Source organism: Oncorhynchus tshawytscha, linkage group LG23, assembly GCF_018296145.1.
Source record: "Oncorhynchus tshawytscha isolate Ot180627B linkage group LG23, Otsh_v2.0, whole genome shotgun sequence".
In the NCBI taxonomy this organism is placed as follows: Eukaryota; Metazoa; Chordata; class Actinopteri; order Salmoniformes; family Salmonidae; genus Oncorhynchus; species Oncorhynchus tshawytscha.
The window spans coordinates 25,601,800-25,621,799 of NC_056451.1; the positions used below are offsets into that span (position 1 = coordinate 25,601,800).

The 20,000-nt window shown below is 43.9% G+C and overlaps 2 protein-coding genes across 3 annotated transcripts in view; one reads left to right on the forward strand and one right to left on the reverse strand.

The window, feature by feature from the left end:
- The window catches only part of cacng6b (calcium channel, voltage-dependent, gamma subunit 6b), a 20,451-nt gene extending 13,198 nt beyond the window's left edge, over nt 1-7,253 (forward strand). The window contains exons 3-5 of the mRNA XM_024416494.2: nt 2,553-2,627; nt 3,041-3,178; nt 5,738-7,253. Of these exons, the coding sequence (XP_024272262.2) occupies nt 2,553-2,627; nt 3,041-3,178; nt 5,738-5,961 (437 nt within the window). The 3' untranslated portion in view covers nt 5,962-7,253. The remainder of the gene's footprint in view (nt 1-2,552; nt 2,628-3,040; nt 3,179-5,737) is intronic.
- A 1,082-nt stretch (nt 7,254-8,335) lies between these two features.
- Nucleotides 8,336-20,000, reverse strand: part of cacng8b (calcium channel, voltage-dependent, gamma subunit 8b) — a 47,209-nt gene continuing 35,544 nt past the window's right edge. For both annotated transcript variants that reach the window (XM_042305027.1, XM_042305026.1), the window contains exons 4-6: nt 13,340-13,423; nt 12,096-12,236; nt 8,336-11,093 (exon numbers count right to left, since the gene is read on the reverse strand). In XM_042305027.1, coding sequence (XP_042160961.1) covers nt 10,279-11,093; nt 12,096-12,236; nt 13,340-13,423 — 1,040 coding nt within the window. In that variant the 3' untranslated portion in view covers nt 8,336-10,278. The remainder of the gene's footprint in view (nt 11,094-12,095; nt 12,237-13,339; nt 13,424-20,000) is intronic.

Genomic DNA, 20,000 nt, shown 5'->3' on the forward strand with positions numbered 1-20,000 from the left:
GAGGAAACAAAGAAAGAGAGAAAGAGAGAAGAAGCAGCAGAGGACGAGAGAATATATATAAAAGACAAAGAGAGAGAGAGAGAGAGAGAGAGAGAGAGACAGCAGCAGAGGACGAGAAAATATATCCAAAGACACAGATAGAAAGAGAGAGAGAGAGAGAGAGAGAGAGAGAAGAGCAGCAGAGGACGAGAAAATACATACAAAAGACAGAGAGGACGAGAGTAGGGGTTGAGAAAATATATATAAAAGATAGAGAGAGAGAGAGAGAGAGGACGAGCAGTAGGGGTTGAGAAAATATATATAAAAGACAGAGAGAGAGAAAGAGAGAGAGAGGAAGAGCAGCAGAGGACAAGAGTATATATAAAAGAGAGAAAGGACGAGCAGACGAGAGAATATACATAAAAGAGAGAGAGAGGACGAGCAGCAGAGGATGAGAAAATATATATAAAAGACAGAGAGAGTGAGAAAGAGGACGAGCAGCAGAGGACGGAAGAATATATATAAAGACAGAGAGAGAGAGAAAGAGAGAGAGAGAGGAAGAGCAGCAGAGGACGAGAGAATATATAAAAAAGAGAGAGAGAGAGAGAGGACAAGCAGCAGAGGATGAGAAAATATATACAAAAGACAGAGAGAGAGAGAGAGGGAGAGAGAGGGAGAGAGAGAGAGAAGACGAGCAGCAGAGGATGAGAAAATATATATAAGACACAGAGAGAGAGAGGAAGAGCAGCAGAGGACGAGAAAATAGATATAAAAGACAGAGAGAGAAAGAGAGGACGAGCAGCAGAGGACGAGAAAATATATATAAAAGACAGACAGAGAGAGAGAGGACGAGCAGCAGAGGACGAGAGAATATATACAAAAGACAGAGAGAGAGAGAAAGAGAGTGAGAGGAAGAGCAGCAGAGGACGAGAGAATATATATAAAAGAGAGAGAGAGAGAGGATAAGCAGCAGAGGACGAGAAAATATATATAAAAGACAGAGAGAGTGAGAAAGAGGATGAGCAGCAGAGGACGAGAAAATATATATAAAGACAGAGAGAGAAGACGAGCAGCAGAGGATGAGAAAATATATATAAAAGACAGAGAGAGAGAGGAAGAGCAGCAGAGGACGAGAAAATATATATAAAAGACAGAGAGAGAGAGGACGAGCAGCAGAGGACGAGAGAATATACATTAAGAGAGAGAGAGAGGACGAATAGCAGAGGACGAGAAAATATATATAAAAGACAGAGAGAGAGAGAGAGAGAGGACGAGCAGCAGAGGACGAGAAAATATATATAAAAGACAGAGAGAGAGAGGACGAGCAGCAGAGGACGAGAGAATATACACAAAGACAGAGAGAGAGGACGAGCAGCAGAGGACGAGAGAATATATACAAAAGACAGAGAGAGAGAGAGAGAGGACGAGAGAATATATATAAAGACAGAGAGAGAGACAGAGAGACGAGCAGCAGAGGATGAGAAAATATATATAAGACACAGAGAGAGAGAGGAAGAGCAGCAGAGGACGGGAAAATATATATAAAAGACAGAGAGAGAGAGAGAGGACGAGCAGCAGAGGACGAGAAAATAGATATAAAAGACAGAGAGAGAAAGAGAGGACGAGCAGCAGAGGACGAGAAAATATATATAAAAGACAGAGAGAGAGAGAGGACGAGCAGCAGAGGACGAGAAAATATATACAAAAGACAGAGAGAGAGAGGGAGAGAGAGGAGAGAGAGAGAGAAGACGAGCAGCAGAGGATGAGAAAATATATATAAGACACAGAGAGTGAGAGGAAGAGCAGCAGAGGACGAGAGAATATATATAAAAGAGAGAGAGAGAGAGGAAGAGCAGCAGAGGATGAGAAAATATATATAAAAGACAGAGAGAGAGGAAGAGCAGCAGAGGACGAGAGAATATATATAAAAGAGAGAGAGAGAGAGGAAGAGCAGCAGAGGACGAGAAAATATATATAAAAGACAGAGAGAGAGAGGAAGAGCAGCAGAGGACGAGAAAATATATATGAAAGACAGAGAGGAAGAGTATCTATCTAATGCAGTATTAACCAAGCCCCTGTGATCCTCTCCCTTTTCCTTCTTTCATCTCGTTCACCTCCCTCTCCATCTGTTTCCCTCTTTCTCTTTGTTCCCACCCCTCCCTCCATCTGCCCACTCTATCCCTCCCTAACTCTCCTTCCCCCTCTTTCTCATGTTCTCTGCGCTCTCTCGCTCTCTCCTTCTCTCCTTCTCTGTCTCTTCCTCCCTACAAATGTCTTGCTTTCTCTCCTTCCCCTCCACCTGCCCCCTCTTTCTATCTGTCCTTCTCCCTCTCTTCCATCCCCCCTCGCTCTCACCTCTCGTGGCACCATATGTGCTGTGGATGTGCTGTGGATGTGCTGTGGATGTGCTGTGGATGTGGGACTGTGTAGAGCAGTGAGCAGTGTTTCTCTTGGTGCTCCCACCACACAAGAGATAAAATGTGTCTTCATGTCTAGGAGGACAGAGGGGATGGATGCACAGGGACCAGCAATATACTGTGTGTGTGATGTTCCCTCTCTGTTTCTCTTCTCAGAATCCAACTGCACTTACTTCAAATTCTTTACCAATGGAGACAACGCAGTCATATTTATGAAGACAACCCACAAGAGTAAGTCAGCATCTTAAGTCTCGCCTCTGCCGCCTCCTCCTCCTTTTCTCCCTCTCTCCCTCTCTTTCTCTCCCTCTCTCCTCCTCCTTCTCTCCCTCTCTCCCCATCCTTCTCTCACTCTCTCCCTCTCACCTTTTCTCCCTCTCTCCTCCTCCTTCTCTCCCTCTCCCCTCTCTCTCTTTCTCACAGTGCTGTATTTATCCCCTGTGATGTCACTCTCAGATGCACAATGCTCACTGAGGTGTAACTCTGCCCTCCCTCATTCTCCCCTGTCTTCCTCTCCAACACCTCTTCACTCTTTCTCTAACCACTTCTCCCTCTATTCACTTCCTCTCCATCCCTCTCTCCTCCTCCTCTCATTCGGTCTCTTTCACCTCCCCTTCTCCCCCGCCTCTCTCTCCCACCTCCCCCAGACCTGAACATAGCGGCTGCTATCCTAGCAATGATAGCTCTGTCTATGATGGTGATGGGAGCAATCTGTATCACCATGTCCCTCAGTAAAGGAGTGCCCTTCTTCCTCAAGCCCGCCTCCTTCTGCTTCATCCTATCAGGTAAGGGGAAATAGACTACAAAGAGAGCAGCCACTATTCTGGGTGTAGACTTAGACCTCCCTGTAGGGAAATAAACAATCAAAAATGTACAGTAAACATTACGCTCGCAAAAGTTCCAACAGAATAAAGACATTTCAAATGTCTTATTATGTCTATATACAGTCGTGGCCAAAAGTCTGCTACCTCAGTGTCTTTAGATATTTTTGTCAGATGTTACTATGGAATACTGAAGTGTAATTACAAGCATTTCGTAAGGCTTTTATTGACAATTACATGAAGTTGATGCAAAGAGTCAATATTTGCAGTGCTGACCCTTCTTTTTCAAGACCTCTGCAATCTGCCCTGGCATGCTGTCAATTAACTTCTGGGCCACATCCCGACTGATGGCAGCCCATTCTTGCATAATCAATGCTTGGAGTTTGTCAGAATTTGTGGGTTTTTGTTAGTCGACCCGCCTCTTGAGGATTGATGGACCCTGGCCATAGACCCAAAATATCAATGTTTTGTTCCCCGAGTCACTTAGTTATCACTTTTGCCTTATGGCAAGGTGCTCCATCATGCTGGAAAAGGCATTGTTCGTCACCAAACTGCTCCTGGATGGTTGGGAGAAGTTGCTCTCGGAGGATGTGTTGGTACCATTCTTTATTCATGGCTGTGTTCTTAGGCAAAATTGTGAGTGAGCCCACTCCCTTGGCTGAGAAGCAACCCCACACATGAATGGTCTCAGGATGTTTTACTGTTGTCATGACACAGGACTGATGGTAGAGCTCACCTTGTCTTCTCCGGACAAGCTTTTTTCCAGGTGCCCCAAACAATCGGAAAGGAGATTCATCAGAGATAATGACTTTACCCCAGTCCTCAGCAGTCCAATCCCTGTACCTTTTGCAGAATATCACTCTGTCCCTGATGTTTTTCCTGGAGAGAAGTGACTTCTTTGCTGCCCTTCCTGACACCAGGCCATCCTCCAAAAGTCTTTGCCTCACTGTGCATGCAGATGCACTCACACCTGCCTGCTGCCATTCCTGAGCAAGCTCTGTACTGGTGGTGCCCCGATCCCGCAGCTGAATCAACTTTAGGAGACGGTACTGGCGCTTGCTGGACTTTCTTGGGCGCCCTGAAGCCTTCTTCACAACAATTGAACTGATCTCCTTGAAGTTCTTGATTATCCGATAAATGGTTGATTTAGGTGCAATCTTACTGGCAGCAATATCCTTGCCTGTGAAGCCCTTTTTGTGCAAAGCAATGATGACGGCATGTGTTTCCTTGCAGGTAACCATGTTTGACAGAGGAAGAACAATGATTCCAAGCACCACCCTCCTTTTGAAACTTCCAGTCTGTTATTCGAACTCAATCAGCATGACAGAGTGATCTCCAGCCTTGTCCTCGTCAACACTCGCACCTGTGTTAACGAGAGAATCACTGACATGATGTCAGCTGGTCCTTTTGTGGCAGGGCTCAAATGCAGTGGAAATGTTTGTTTTTTAGGATTCAGTTCATTTGCATGGCAAAGAGGGACTTTGCAATTAATTGCAATTCATCTGATCACTCTTCATAACATTCTGGAGTATATGCAAATTGCCATCATACAAACTGAGGTAGCAGACTTTGTGAAAATGAATGTGTCATTCTCAAAACTTTTGGCCACGACTGTACAGTATTGTAATTATGTGCAAAATACAAAATGGAAAATGAATACACATAAATATAGGTCGTATTTACAATAGTGTTTGTTCTTCACTGGTTGCCCTTTCTTGTGGCAACAGTTCACAAATCTTGCTGCTGTGATGGCTCACTGTGGTATTTCACGCAATAGATATGGGAGTTTATCAAAATTGCATTTGTTTTTCAAATTCTTTGTGGGTCTGTGTAATCTGAGGGAAACATGTGTCTTTAAAATTGTCATACATTTGGCAGGTCAGGAAGTGCAGCTCAGTTTCCACCTCATTTTGTGGGCAGTGTGCACATTGTCTGTCTTCTCTTCAGAGCCAGGTCTGCCTACGGTACCCTCTCTCAATAGCAAGGCTATGCTCACTGAGTCTGTACATTGTCAAAGATTTCCTTATTTTTGGGTCAGTAATAGTGGTCAGGTATTCTGCCACTGTGTACTCTCTGTTTAGTGCCAAATACCATTCCAGTTTGCTCGATGTTTTTGTAAATTCTTTCCAATGTGTCACGTAATTATCTTTTTGTTTTCTCATGATTTGGTTGGGGACAGAAGCACCAGATCATCAGCAAACAGTAGACATTTGACTTCAGATTCTAGTAGGGTGAGGCCGGGTGCTGCAGACTGTTCTCATCAATTCTTTGATGTATATGTTGAAGATGGTCGGGATTAAGCTGCATCCCTGTCTCACCCCCCAGCCCTGTGGAAAGAAATGTGTTTTTTGCCAATTTTAACTGCACATTTGTTGCTTGTGTACATGGATTTTATAATGTTGTATGTTTTTCCCTCAACACCACTTTCCATCAATTTGTATAGCTCTCTCTTTCTCACTCTCTCTCCCCTCACACCTCCTCTCCGTCGCACCTTCCTACTCCCTCCCTCCCTCCCTCCCTCAGGTCTACTGGTCCTGCTGTCTATACTGGTGTTTCACCAGTCAGTGCTGGCCCTGTTGTCATCTGACCACTCCATACCACTCCACCACGAGCTCTCCTGGTCCGTTGCCTGTGTGGGCTTCGCTGGGGCCATCCTCATCATGGGGGGGATCCTTTTCCTGATCCTCTCCCTCCCTTATAGCCCATGGGAAAAATGTCTGCCTCAACGCAACAGCAGCACTACCTAGCAAAATGGGAGGCCCAAAAGCTGTGGGGATAAAATTGAGTTTTATATCAGGATCGCAATCAAACTCCAGTCCTCGAGGGAAGCACTGTCTACTGGCTTTAGTTGTCAAGTATAAATCAGACACTGATCAGAACAATTACAACCAGTAGACACTGATGCCACCCAGGGGTTGAGTTGGAGACCCCTGTTTATATTGTCAGTTATATTGTCAAACTAGACTGAAAGACTGACTAACTTGTAGGTCGACACAGTGTTTACTTAATGCAATAACAATGATGCTCACTAACTGTGCCTAGAACTTTACAAGCCTGCCCTAAAGCCTGCGACCTTACCAGAAAACACTACGTAGACCACAACTTCTCCACGTTTTGGCATCATGACCAACCTATAGCTTTTAGAAGTTTCTGATGACCTACCAAAGAACAAGCAATGTTTCTAAGCAGAACCCGGTCTTTACCAGGGGGGTAATGCTGGGTTAAACAAAACCAAAGCATGGATTGATGTCTTAACGTGTCCATTGACTGTTAACAGGGTAAGGAAACCAATATGTCATTTAGTTATTGAACTAGTTCTTTAAACACAACGCCAACCACACTGTAGTTGTAGATAAAGACCCAGCAGTGGGGTGCAGCATCCTGTCTGTACTATGAACTATGTACTAACCATTACTTATTGATAGTGTTACTTAGCCAATGAAATGGTAACATGGTAACCATGGTAACATGTAGGTCACTACCGTTGCTAAGGGAGGAGATGCTATATTGTTTCCAGGAAGTGGCATTGCCATCACTGCTACATGAAACGCCTTGCAGGTTGTCACTATTAATCTATTATGAATGATTATGACGTCTTACACTTAATACCTATAAATAATATATGATCTATTTATTATCTACACATTGTCCACATGAATGAATGCTGTTTTTACGTAAGAATGTGTGAATGATTTAATGTATGTATGGAAGATAAAGATTTATATTTGAGAGTGTATTGTATAGACTCACTTTACAAGCACAGCTCTGTATATAAAATATGTGTTTGTATTTGATTTATACCTGCACACTGTAGCCTTTTGTTCAAGCTTAGGGGGGTGTTTTTAGTTTTTAGCTTATTCAAACCCTTTTTTCATCATGTGTTTTATTTGTCATAATAAAGCCCACCTTGTCTTTCTCTACCTACATGTTTGTTTGGGGAAATGCACATTGTGCATAAATGGTCCTATGATCATATGTATGTCTCACTGGGTTTGCTTTTGAAATAAATAGACTTGACATAAGAAATGCTCTCGTACTTTGTCTTGTCTACGAGTCCTTTTCTCCCTTCGAACTTAAATGCAACCCGTTTTTTAACCCTTACCAACAGACGTACCAACCCCCCCAACTCTCTCCCTCTAAAATTAGTACATTGCTCATCCCTGAGAAACCTTATCCATGAATGTAAACTATGTACCTCACCCCTACCCTCACCCTTACCCCGACGTGCACCTGCACCCCCACATCTCCCAACCCCACTTTCTCTCCTGTCTCTAGGGGAGCACCTCTTCCCAAGCCCCCCCCACCTCCGTTGCCCTCACCCCATTGGCCCAGAGGTGGTGTACTAGGTCAGAAGGGTCCTAGAACTTCCTTCCATGTCTGTTCCCTTCCTTTTGGACCCCCTCTGCCCTAATTGTCCAAGGGGGGTACAGAGACCACCAACACACATACACTCTAGCCCTCCACCGCTCCCATTGAGCAGAAACTGAAACCAGTGCTGACACATGACACGGTGTTCAGATAGTATATATAGCTGTTTAATGGTTCTGCACAGCCTATTTGACGAGAGCAATAGAAGCACTTCTGGCTTGTACCAGGTGTACACCTCAGAGTGTACACCTCACACCTCAGAGTGTACACCTCACACCTCAGAGTGTGAAAATAAATTTTGAGATTTTGGCTGACAAATGTAGTATCACCACCTCTTTCCAGGCTGGATCACAACCGGCCGTGATTCGGATTCCCATAGGGCGGCGCACAATTGGCCCAGCGTCGTCCGGGTTTGACCAGTGTAGGCTGTCATTGTAAATAAAAATGTGTTCTTTAACTGGCTTGCCTAGTTAAATAAAGGTTAAATAAAAAATAATAATAATACAAATTCCTGGTTAAATAATGTAAATAAATAAAATATTGTGGTCACATTCATTAACAGGATAGTGCAAATAAATGTTTTCATACCTTTGGTCTAAAGTTGTGTCAAGTCTCTCTCTGTCTGTCATTCCCGCCAACTCTCACTTTTTCTATTCTTTCTCTCTCTGTCATTCCCTCCATCTCTCTCTCTCTCCATCCCTTGATCATCTCATGCTGTCACTCCTTTAAAGAAAAAAATCATCAGTCTGTAAATCGGTCTGTTATTGTTTTTTTTATAAACTTCGTGCAATACAGTGTTTGAGTTTATCACACATTTAGATAAACCATAATCATTTTGTCTAGATATATCTATTCTCAACTACATAGTATTCATATTGCCCACATAAATGCTATCTGTGTGCAGTTTTGTCACATTATTATTTTTTCTCTCAAATGAAATAAAAAGAAGAAAATAAAATCCAAAAGAATGTGGAAGCGTCAGGTGGTTTCATTTCCTTTCCCCAGTCTGTAATGTAGCGTGGTGTCCAATAGTGTCCATCCCAGTTCTGCCATCACACAATAAATGAGGTGCAGGAGAGTGTTTACACCTGTATACACTCTCATCAACATAAACAGAAGGGGTCAAAGTTCAAGGTTCAAGGGTCACGTGGGAAGCACAGTGAGAGTTTTTTCTTTGGGGGTGGGGTTTGGATGTTCGTCTCCATAGTGATTCTGTCATGGGTCATGTGACAGAGGAGAAGACATGCCCAAAACGGGCAGGGCGGGGCCAAGCTAGGGTGGGGCAGGGCAGGGCAGGGTGGGGAGAGGCAGCGCACCCCATGAGAACTGGGGGGTAGCCTGAACCATACAGAGGATCAAAAACACATCACCCTCCCTTTCCCAAAATACACACCCTGTTTTCATACCAGAGGTCCTAAAGAAAGTATTTATAGAGTTTGCAAATATAGTTATGCGTTAATTACAATGTACATGTTTCATTTCAAAAGTTCTCTATAGTGTATTTTAACCCCCCACCTCCATCCACACATTTATTTCATTGACATTTTTCATTGTCAATTTAATTTTAATAATGGATGGATAGCATGTCTGTTGTGTCTGTTCTAAAGAATAATTTTGGGTCTCTCGCTTGTAGAAAATAATGAATAAATGTTTCTCTTCTTTTTTCCAGGTGACAAGATTCACCTGTTTTCTCTGTACAAATATATCAGTTTCTCTTCTTCTCTCCTCAAGACAGAGGTTTCTGTTAATGCCCAGAAAACAAACATCTTCAACACGACTACAGCTACGACTACTGCTAACATTGATTAGAATGGAACTCAGACTAACATAGGCCCATAGAAAACAGACTCAGAATAACACTGAAGTTGCTCAGTTGCCTCAGTCACTCACTTATTGTAGCCTTCAGTTACAATATTGGAAGACAATGTACAGTATTCACACAACTTAACTGTGTGTTAGAACCAAGGGGTATAAAATCAAAATAGAGGTAAAAATAAATTAACTGAACTCCACCAAAGAACAAGTTGTAATAATAGTAATAGTAATAATAATACATTATATATTATATATCATTATTATTATTAGATAATAATTAAATCATAATACACACTCGTCTTCTCATACGTTGTAGACACTCATGCTTGACACCAATGACACAGTTACACAGCCCACTGATCATACCAGCGTATCTGTGTTTAAGAAATTCACAGTAAACGTCGTCAGGATCCAAAATCAGAGTGAAAATTATACAAATCATATCATCATTCTAAAACGATAGCATTGCAAACAGAGCTAGCTCGTAATAACGCTAATAATAATCACAACAACAATATTGACGTCAAATATGATCTTGTTAAATCAGAGTTAGTATTGCACTAAAGAAAGTGGATTGTTTAAAATAGTAGCCCAAGGTTCATCGCGTTGGATCATTAACAAAATAAATTATTTCTAGTGCGTTGGAATAGTAAAATAGTTTTGTTGTGAAAGTTCATTATTGTTGTAATTATCATGTTCTGTTATTACTTGTTTCCTTTTGTTTCTCAGTGAGATACTATAGACTAATTATAACAGTGAAAAAGATTCTCTCTCCTCTCCATTCCTTTATCTCAATACCATTTAATACTCCTTTATCCCAATCCCCTCCTCTATATCTCTCTCTCTTCCTTCCCTGTTCCCTCCCTCTCCCCCCCTCCTCTCTACACGGGTGTTGTCTTCCTGTTGAGCGTATTGGAGTTGCTCTCTCTATCTCCCTTTAGCCTGTCCAGCGTTCCCATCCCTCGTTCTCTCTCCACCGTGGACGAGGAGAAGGGTGGGGGCCCCGAGCCCACCGAGTTGCCCATGGGTGCGTTGGAGTTGGAGGAATTCTGGGACAGCGAGGGGTTGTGGGACTTCAGAGAGGGCAGTGTGCCGCTCATCATCACACCCCCTCCTCCCCCTCCTCCACCGTCCTTGGGGAAGCAGTTGTGGAGCTGGTAGAGGGTGGCGCGGTCCACGGTGCCGTACATGGGTGGCAGGCCAGCCAGCTTGGGGTCGCGGGACAGAGTGTAGAGGGAGATGTCGCCCCCCGCCAGGGTGGTGTGGGAGCGAGAGTGAGGGTTGGGCAGCGTGGCCACAGACATGGGCCCCTGGGAGAGCATGGCCGAGGGGGGCAGGCCAAAGTTCTTCCCCCCGCCTCCCCCCACCGGCGAGGGGTCTCGGGAGCGTGAGGGGTCAGTAGAGCGGGATGAGGAGCGGGAGCGACGGCGGAAGCGGTAGCTGGGGAGGCGGAGCATGGCGTGCGTGGTCCCCTTGAAGATGTCAGTGCGCGAGCGGCAGCGAAGCTCCTTGTTCTTTTCGATGTAGATGTTGACGGCCAGAACGCCCACCATCTCAGCCATGATGAAGGACAGGCCTCCGAAGTAGAAGGACCAGCCGTAGCTGTACTGCCACTTCTTGTCCTCGTCCTTCTTAGGGGAGATGTCTCCCAGCGCTGCAGAGATGTACACGATCACACCGATGATGTTGCTCAGACCTGGGGGAGACAGGGGATAGATGAGGATATACAAGCACGCATGCACACACACACTCATGCACTCACGCACATAGATGAGAATATACATACACACACAGATGAGGATATATACACACACACACAAACACAGAGACACACACACACACACACACACACACACACACAGACACACAGACGCGCCACATGCTCTCTCACTGTCATGTTATCCAGAACAGGAGAGCAGGAGGAAAAACATGACTTTACATCAACAGAACATAAACATATGTATACATACTAAGAGACTTAGATAGACACAAAGACACAGAAATAATCACAGACACATACACAGACACACAGACGCACCCTCTCTCTCTCTCTGTCATGTTATCCAGAACAGGAGAGCAGGAGGAAAGACATGACTTTACATCAACAGAACATAAACATATGTATACATACTAAGAGACTTAGATAGACACAAAGACACAGAAATAATCACAGACACATACACAGACACACAGACGCACCCTCTCTCTCTCTCTGTCATGTTATCCAGAACAGGAGAGCAGGAGGAAAAACATGACTTTACATCAACAGAACATAAACATATGTATACATACTAAGAGACTTAGATAGACACTTAAAGACACAGAAATAATCACAGACACATACACAGACACACAGACACACCCTCTCTCTCTCTGTCATGTTATCCAGAACAGGAGAGCAGGAGGAAAACATGACTTTACATCAACAGAACATAAACATATGTATACATACTAAGAGACTTAGATAGACACTTAAAGACACAGAAATAATCACAGACACATACACAGACACACAGACACACACTCTCTCTCTGTCATGTTATCCAGAACAGGAGAGCAGGAGGAAAGACATGACTTTACATCAACAGAACATAAACATATGTATACATACTAAGAGACTTAGATAGACACTTAAAGACACAGAGATCATCACATACACAGACACACAGACAGGTCTGACAGGAGTTAGTTAGTGCACCTGCAGCCACAAAGAGAATGCCTGCTCCCAGGACGATGTTCCTCTTGTGCTTATAGAAGCGACTGAGACCGATACACACCCCTCCCATCAACAGCAGGATAGCACTGAGGATAGGGAAGATGTTGGAAGCCCTGACCATACCTACAGAGAGAGAGGAACAGGAGAGAGACGGGGAGAGTGAGGGGAAGTGAGAGAGAACAAGTAATTGAGAAGAAGAGAGTGAGAGAGGAAGAGAGAGAGAAGAAGAAGAGAGAGGAAGCAGGTGATAAAGTCAGAGTGAGGGGAAGTGAGAGAGAACAAGTGAGAGAGAAGTAGAGAGAAAGAGAGAGAATAAGAGAGAGGAAGTTGGTGATAAAGAGAGAGGGAGGGGAAAGAGAAAAGGTCAAAGTAGCAGATAGAATCAGAGGGAGAAGATGAGAAATAAACAGCTCTATTCTGCTGTGAGCAAATTAATTACCATGTGGCCAAGCTAGTGAGTGTTTAATGTATCACGTCTTTCCCAAGAGGCATCAACTCTGATACCCCCAGGACAGAACACACACACACACACACACACACACACACACACACCACCACCACTCCTTTCCCATCTAGGACATAGGCCAGAGGACAGAAATGCCAAAGTAAATGCCAGCCAAATGCCGAGGCTACATAGTAAACAGTACACAGTCTTCTCCTGCTGCATTGTGGGGCGGGCACACATAGTGCAGGATGGAACACCCACACACAGGTGTGGCCTGGAGGAACACCCGTGAACTAGGGCAGCGGTCCTGGAGCACCAAGTCTAGGTCCAAAAGGCTCCTTATCAGCTTCTACCCCCAAGCCATAAGACTGCTGAACAATTCATCAATTTACATTGCTGCTACTAGCTGTTTATTATCTATGCATAGTCACTTTACCCCTACCTACATGTACAAAATACCTTGACTAACCTGTTTCCCCGCACATTGACTCGGTACTGGTACCCCCTGTATATAGCCTCATTATTGTTATTTTATTGTGCTACTTTTTATAATTTTTTACTTTAGTTTATTTAGTAAATATTATCTTAATTATTTTTTCTCTTAAAACTGCATTGTTGGTTAAGGGCTTGTCAGTAAGCATTTCAATGTAAGGTCTACTACACCTGTTGTATTTGGCGCATGTGACTAATAACATTTGATTTAAATTGAATCAGGTATATTAGAGCTGGGCTGGAACAAAAGCCTGCATCTCCACTTCAGGTCCATCAGATGTTGACTTACGTAGAACATACTCTGGCCCATCATGGTCAAAGTCAGCATCCTCAGGGAAGTGGTTGATCTGAGAACACACTCCCCTTTTCACCCCTGAGAGAGAGAGGGAGGGGTGGAGTTAGAACAGAATACACACACTCTCTCTCATCTCACACACACACACACACACACACACACACACACACACACACACACACACACACACACACACACACACACACACACACACACACACACACACACACATCAGCACATGCATCAGCTCCACTCCACAGAGATTCATCAGAAAAAGAAACAGCAGTTTATATTAGCATATAAAAAGAGCGCAAGAGAGAAAAAGGAAGAGAAAAAGGCATGAGAGAAACTGCAGACTGGTTGTGCCTCAGGTTCTGTCCTGTCATTGTTCACCCTTCCCAGGTAGGTCTGAGGACAGAACAGTACGCATCCCCAACACAAAACATCCACACTCTCTGCCCGTAGGAACTGATTCTAGATCAGATGTCCTTGACCCGTTAAGGTCATGCAGTATCTCATTAGTATCACACTCACATACATGCATGATTTGTCATCAGGTGCTGGGTAGAAAAATACTAATGTAAAATATTTAATGTAGAAAGGGTACCAGCATATACAGTGGGGAGAACAAGTATTTGATACACTGACGATTTTGCAGGTTTTCCTACTTACAAAGCATGTAGAGGTCTGTAATTTTTATCATAGGTACACTTCAACTGTGAGAGACGGATTCTAAAACAAAAATCCAGAAAATCACATTGTATGATTTTAAGTAATTAATTTGCATTTTATTGCATAAGTATTTGATCACCTACCAACCAGTAAGAATTCTGGCTCTCACAGACCTGTTAGTTTTTCTTTAAGAAGCCCTACTGTTCTCCACTCATTACCTGTATTAACTACACATGTTTGAACTTGTTACCTGTATAAAAGACACCTGTCCACACACTCAATCAAACAGACTCCAACCTCTCCACAATGGCCAAGACCAGAGAGCTGTGTAAGGACATCAGGGCTAAATTGTAGACCTGCACAAGGCTGGGATGGGCTAGAGGACAATAGGCAAGCAGCTTGGTGAGAAGGCAACAACTGTTGGCGCAATTATTAGAAAATGGAAGAAGTTCAAGATGACGGTCAATCACCCTCGGTCTGGGGTTCCATGCAAGATCTCACCTCGTGGGGCATCAATGATCATGAGGAAGGTGAAGGATGAGCCCAGAACTACACGGCAGGACCTGGCCAATGACCTGAAGAGAACTGGGACCACAGTCTCAAAGAAAACCATTAGTAACACACTATGCCGTCATGGATTAAAATCCTGCAGCGCACGCAAGGTCCCCCTGCTCAAGCCAGCACATGTCCAGGACCGTCTGAAGTTTTGCCAATGACCATCTGGATGATCCAGAGGAGGAATGGGAGAAGGTCATGTCATCGGATGAGACAAAAATAGAGCTTTTTGGTCTGAACTCCACTCGCCGTGTTTGGAGGAGGAAGAAGGATGAGTACAACCCCAAGAACACCATCCCAACCGTGAAGCATGGAGGTGGAAACATTCTTTGGGGATGCTTTTCTGAAAGGGGACAGGACGACTGCACAGTATTGAGGGGAGGATGGATGGGGCGATGTATTGCGAGATCTTGGCCAACAACCTCCTTCCCTCAGTAAGAGCATTGAAGATGGGTCGTGGCTGGGTCTTCCAGCATGACAACGACCCGAAACTCACAACCAGGGCAACTAAGGAGTGGCCCCGGAAGAAGCATCTCAAGGTCCTGGAGTGGCCTAGCCAGTCTCCAGACCTGAACCCAATAGTCCGTATTGCCCAGCGACAGCCCCGAAACCTGAAGGATCTGGAGAATGTCTGTATGGAGGAGTGGGCAAAAATCCCTGCTGCAGTGTGTGCAAACCTGGTCAAGAACTACAGGAAACTTATGATCTCTGTAATTGCAGACAAAGGTTTCTGTTTCTGCTTTTGTGATGTATCAAATACTTATGTCATGCAATACAATGCTAATTAATTACTTAAAAATCATACAACATGATTTTGGGGATTTTTGTTTTAGATTCCGTCTTTCACTGTTGAAGTGTACCTATGATAAAAAATTATAGACCTCTACATGCTTTGTAAGTAGGAAAACCTGCAAAATCGGCAGTGTATCAAATGCTTGTTCTCCCCACTGTATGTATGTATAGTTCTAATAAGAAAGGTTTTATTTAGAGTGAACCACAGCTACCAATATTCACTCAATAGTAATTTCACTGTGGTCCTTTCTGAATAAGAGCATGCAGTAACTGAATGAACACACTAACTCACCCCCACACACACCCCAACACAGAGAGCCATCCATACAGGCAGACAGGCAGACAGATAGCTACCCGCTGGGGTCTTGTAGCTCTATTGCAGACAGACAGATGGACGGACGGACGCACGGTGATGACAGCACACGACTGGTGCTGGCTGATGGATGGATTGTGAGAGAGTTGGAGTGATGGAATGATGAGACACAGACGGAGGAGGGAGAGAAGGACAGATGTGGGGTGAGCTTGTCTCTTTCTCATAGTTCTTTTATTTCCATGGTTGTTGTCTGTAAAGAAAGAGATGGGGGCACAGAGTGTCAGCTAAACCCCCTGACAGACGCCATTTTGGCTCTAAACCAGGAAGTAGTTCCCCATTGGTACAGATCTAGGATCAGTTAACCCTCTCTCCCAATGCTAACAATAACCATTAGGTGGGTAAACCAGTATCTAGGGAGCAACTACTCTACAGCTGTACTGGCTACTCCTGAAACATAGAAACAGCTGGCTAGAGCCAAAATGACCTGAGTTTCACTCACTTCCATTCACTTACCTGGTAACTCTGTAAGAAATGTACTGGAGGGTGACACTGACCTACATGGGCAGTAGAGGCTGCCTCTAAGTACTGCCCCAAAGATCAGTGTTCTCTATTTGAACCAGCACCACAACAGCATTCAATCTAAAGCATCAACACTCATATCACTGCTGTTGAATGGTTGCTTGTCTGATGCCATGCACATAAAACTCTTGCTCTCCATTGGTTTCAGTTGAATATTGAATATTTGCAGCCCACAATGTGATGTTAGGAGGCTTTGACTAAAAGCTAAGGGAGAGACTGTACTGACCTACTAGTATTTTGCCTGGTTAAATAAAGGTACAAATAAATACAAATACAAATCTGGAATCCTCTCAACCTGCCGAATCAGATAATACCCCATACACTCACTCCTTCAGCCCCTAACACAGCAAGGTGTGACATCCACCCGCAGGCTTGCTGCACGGCTTCTGAGCATCCATCTTGACTCAATACTTCTAAGGACATCAAGGATACTTGACCTCTAAGCCATACCAAAGGACTGAAGGCTCCACTGCACCGCAGAAAGAAAGAGAGGAGAGAAAGAAAGAGAGGAGAGAGAGAGAGAAAGTGAAAGAGAGTGAGAGAGTTGAGAGAGAGAGAGAGACAGAGAGAGAGACAGAGCAGGGGGGGCAGAGAGAGCGTAAAGGGAGAGATAGCAGACAGAGGTAGAGGGAGTATGAGAGAGAGGCAGAGATGACAGAGGGAGAGAGTGGGAAGAGAGAGAGAACAGAGAGAGAGAGGCAGGGAGGGAGAGAGGGCAGAGTGAGAGTAAAGAGAGAGAGATCAGAGAAAGGGAGAGAGATCGAGAGAGAGCATGAGAGCGAGCGAGAGAGAGAGGGAGAGACAGAGAGAGAGACAGAGAGAGAGAGAGAGAGAGAGAGAGAGAGAGCACTGCAGCATTGCTGTGAGGGCTGGGGCTTATCTCTAATTGGCTGCTTTGTTATCAGGAAGCTTAGAGATGAGGATAAATGAGCTTTGCACAATGACCAGGCCAAGGATGGGACTTACCTTGCATGCCTTATAGAGGAGTAGTGATGGGACTACAAACATACGGCAGCTAGCTAACACCATTCATTCAGCTTCAACTACTGTCCTATTCTGTCCTATCCAGTCCTGTCCTGTCTTCAACTACTGTCCTATTCTGTCCTATCCAGTCCTGTCCTGTCTTCCCCCTTCTAAAGCCTGTATGTCAGAGCAGTTTAATGTATTATAAATGTGCTGCTTGTGCCGCAGTGACTGAGTGAAGATGGCGTGATGGCTACTGTCATTTTCAGAGATCCCGTCAGCTAAATCGCTGGGCTGGTGCAGGGTTGGGCAGCAGGGTCTGCAGTGAGTTTGTAGGGCCAGCTGTAATATACCTGATTCAGCTTAACAAAGGCTTGATGGATCTAGTTGAATCAGGTTTCCAACACATGGTTGGTGAGCACAGTGCTAGTGGTTGATGCGTGTAAGGTAGGTTATATATTAAATACAGTGATGGAAGGAATGGGGTGAGATGAGAGGTGTTCTTTTCGGGTGATTTCAACTTCCTGATCTGCTGACACAATGGAACATGAGGAACACTGTATACTGTACATCTACACCATCAGCTCCTGTTACCTACTTCACCACTGGGGTCATCCTTAGTTCAGGGATGAAGTGGTATCCTTATGACAAATTCATTTGAAGGGTAGAAATTACAATCTCCACAAACATCCAGTGTTCATAGATAAAGTGCCTGTACTGTACTAGCTCTCTGCACAGACACAGTTCAGACCTCTTCTCTTTAACTTCATGTGAACCCACTCTAAAGCTGTTGTTCTTATGCCCAACGCATCACCGGGCGCAAACTACCTGCCCTCCAGGACACCTACAGCACCCGATGTCACAGGAAGGCCATAAAGATCATCAAGGACATCAACCACCCGAGCCACTGCCTGTTCACCCCGCTACCATCCAGAAGGCGAGGTCAGTACAGGTGCATCAAAGCTGGGACCAAGAGACTGAAAAACAGCTTCTATCTCAAGGCCATCAATCAGACTGTTAAATAGCCATCACTAACACAGAGAGGCTGCTGCCTATATACACAGACTTGAAATCATTGGCCACTTTATTAAATGGATCACTAGTCACTTTAATAATGTCATTTTAATAATGTTTACACATCTCGCATTACTCATCTCATATATACACTACGTTCAAACGTTTAGGGCCAATTAGAAATGTCCTTGTTTTTGAAAGAAAAACATTTTTTTTTGTCCATTAAAAAAACATCAAATTGATCAGAAATACAGTGTAGACATTGTTAATGTTGTAAATGACTATTGTAGATGGAAACGGCTGATTTCTTGTGGAATATCTACATAGGCGTACATAGGCCTATTATCAGCAACCATCACTCCTGTGTTCCAATGGCACGTTGTGTTAGCTAACCCAAGTTTATCATTTTAAAAGGCTAAATGATCATCAGAAAAATCTTTTGCAATTATGTTAGCACAGCGGAAAACCTTTGTTCTGATTAAAGAAGCAATAAAACTGGCCTTCTTTAGACTAGTTGAGTATCTGGAGCATCAGCATTTGTGGGTTCGATTACAGGCTCAAAATGGCCAGAAACAACGACCTTTCTTTTGAAACTCGTCAGTCTATTCTTGTTCTGAGGAATGAAGGCTATTCCATCCGAGAAATGTCCAAGAACCTGAAGAGCTCGTACAATGCTGTGTACTACTCCCTTCACAGAACAGCACCAATTGGCTCTAACCAGAATAGAAAGAGGAGTGGGAGGCCCCGGTGCACGACTGAGCAAGAGGACAAGTACATTAGAGTGTCTTGTTTGAGAAACAGACGCCTCACAAGTCCTCAACTGGCAGCTTCATTAAATAGTACCTGCAAAACACCAGTCTCAACATCAACAGTGAAGAGGCGACTCCAGGATGCTGGCCTTCTAGGCAGTTCTAAGTTACCCCAAACTTTGAAACAGTAGTATATATACTGCATTCTATACTATTCTACTGTATCTTAATCTATGCCACTCTGACATTGCTCGTCCATATATTGAAATATTCTAAATTCCATTCCTTTACTTAGGTTTGTGTGTATTGGGTATATGTTGTGAAATTATTAGATATTACTTGTTAGATACTGCTGCATTGTAAGAACTAGAAGCACAAGCATTTCACTACACCCGCAATAACATCTGCTAAACACGTGTATGTGACCAATAACAATTGATTTGATGCTCCTTGGAAATCCTTCAACAGAAACATCAGTCCACTGGGAAAGTCTAGGAAAGAGTTCCCTCTTCCAGCATTTCCACCTTCCAGATCTTCCAAGGAGCTCATAAACTCAGCATGTGCATTGCTGAGTGATGACCTTTACGGCAGCACTGCTGACTACATAATTCCACTGAAACATATGGTAACATACCATCCATTCACTCTCATCTGACATGAAACAACTGCACAACATCAACCCTGAGCTTCCCTGTAATGGACCCTCCATTCCATTCAGTCCTTATTCCTTTAGTAGTGCATTAGGACACAGACATGAGGTCTGCACTGGAATGGCATCAGATCCAAAATGGCCACAGTCCTTACTTTGATCATACCAGCTATCACCAACTATTATCAGCTATTACCACCTATTTACCAACTATTACCAGCTACAGTGAGGCAAAAAAGTATTTAGTCAGCCACCAATTGTGCAAGTTCTCCCACTTAAAAAGATGAGAGAGGCCTGTAATTTTCATCATAGGTACACTTCAACTATGACAGACCAAATGAGAAGAAAAAAATCCAGAAAATCACATTG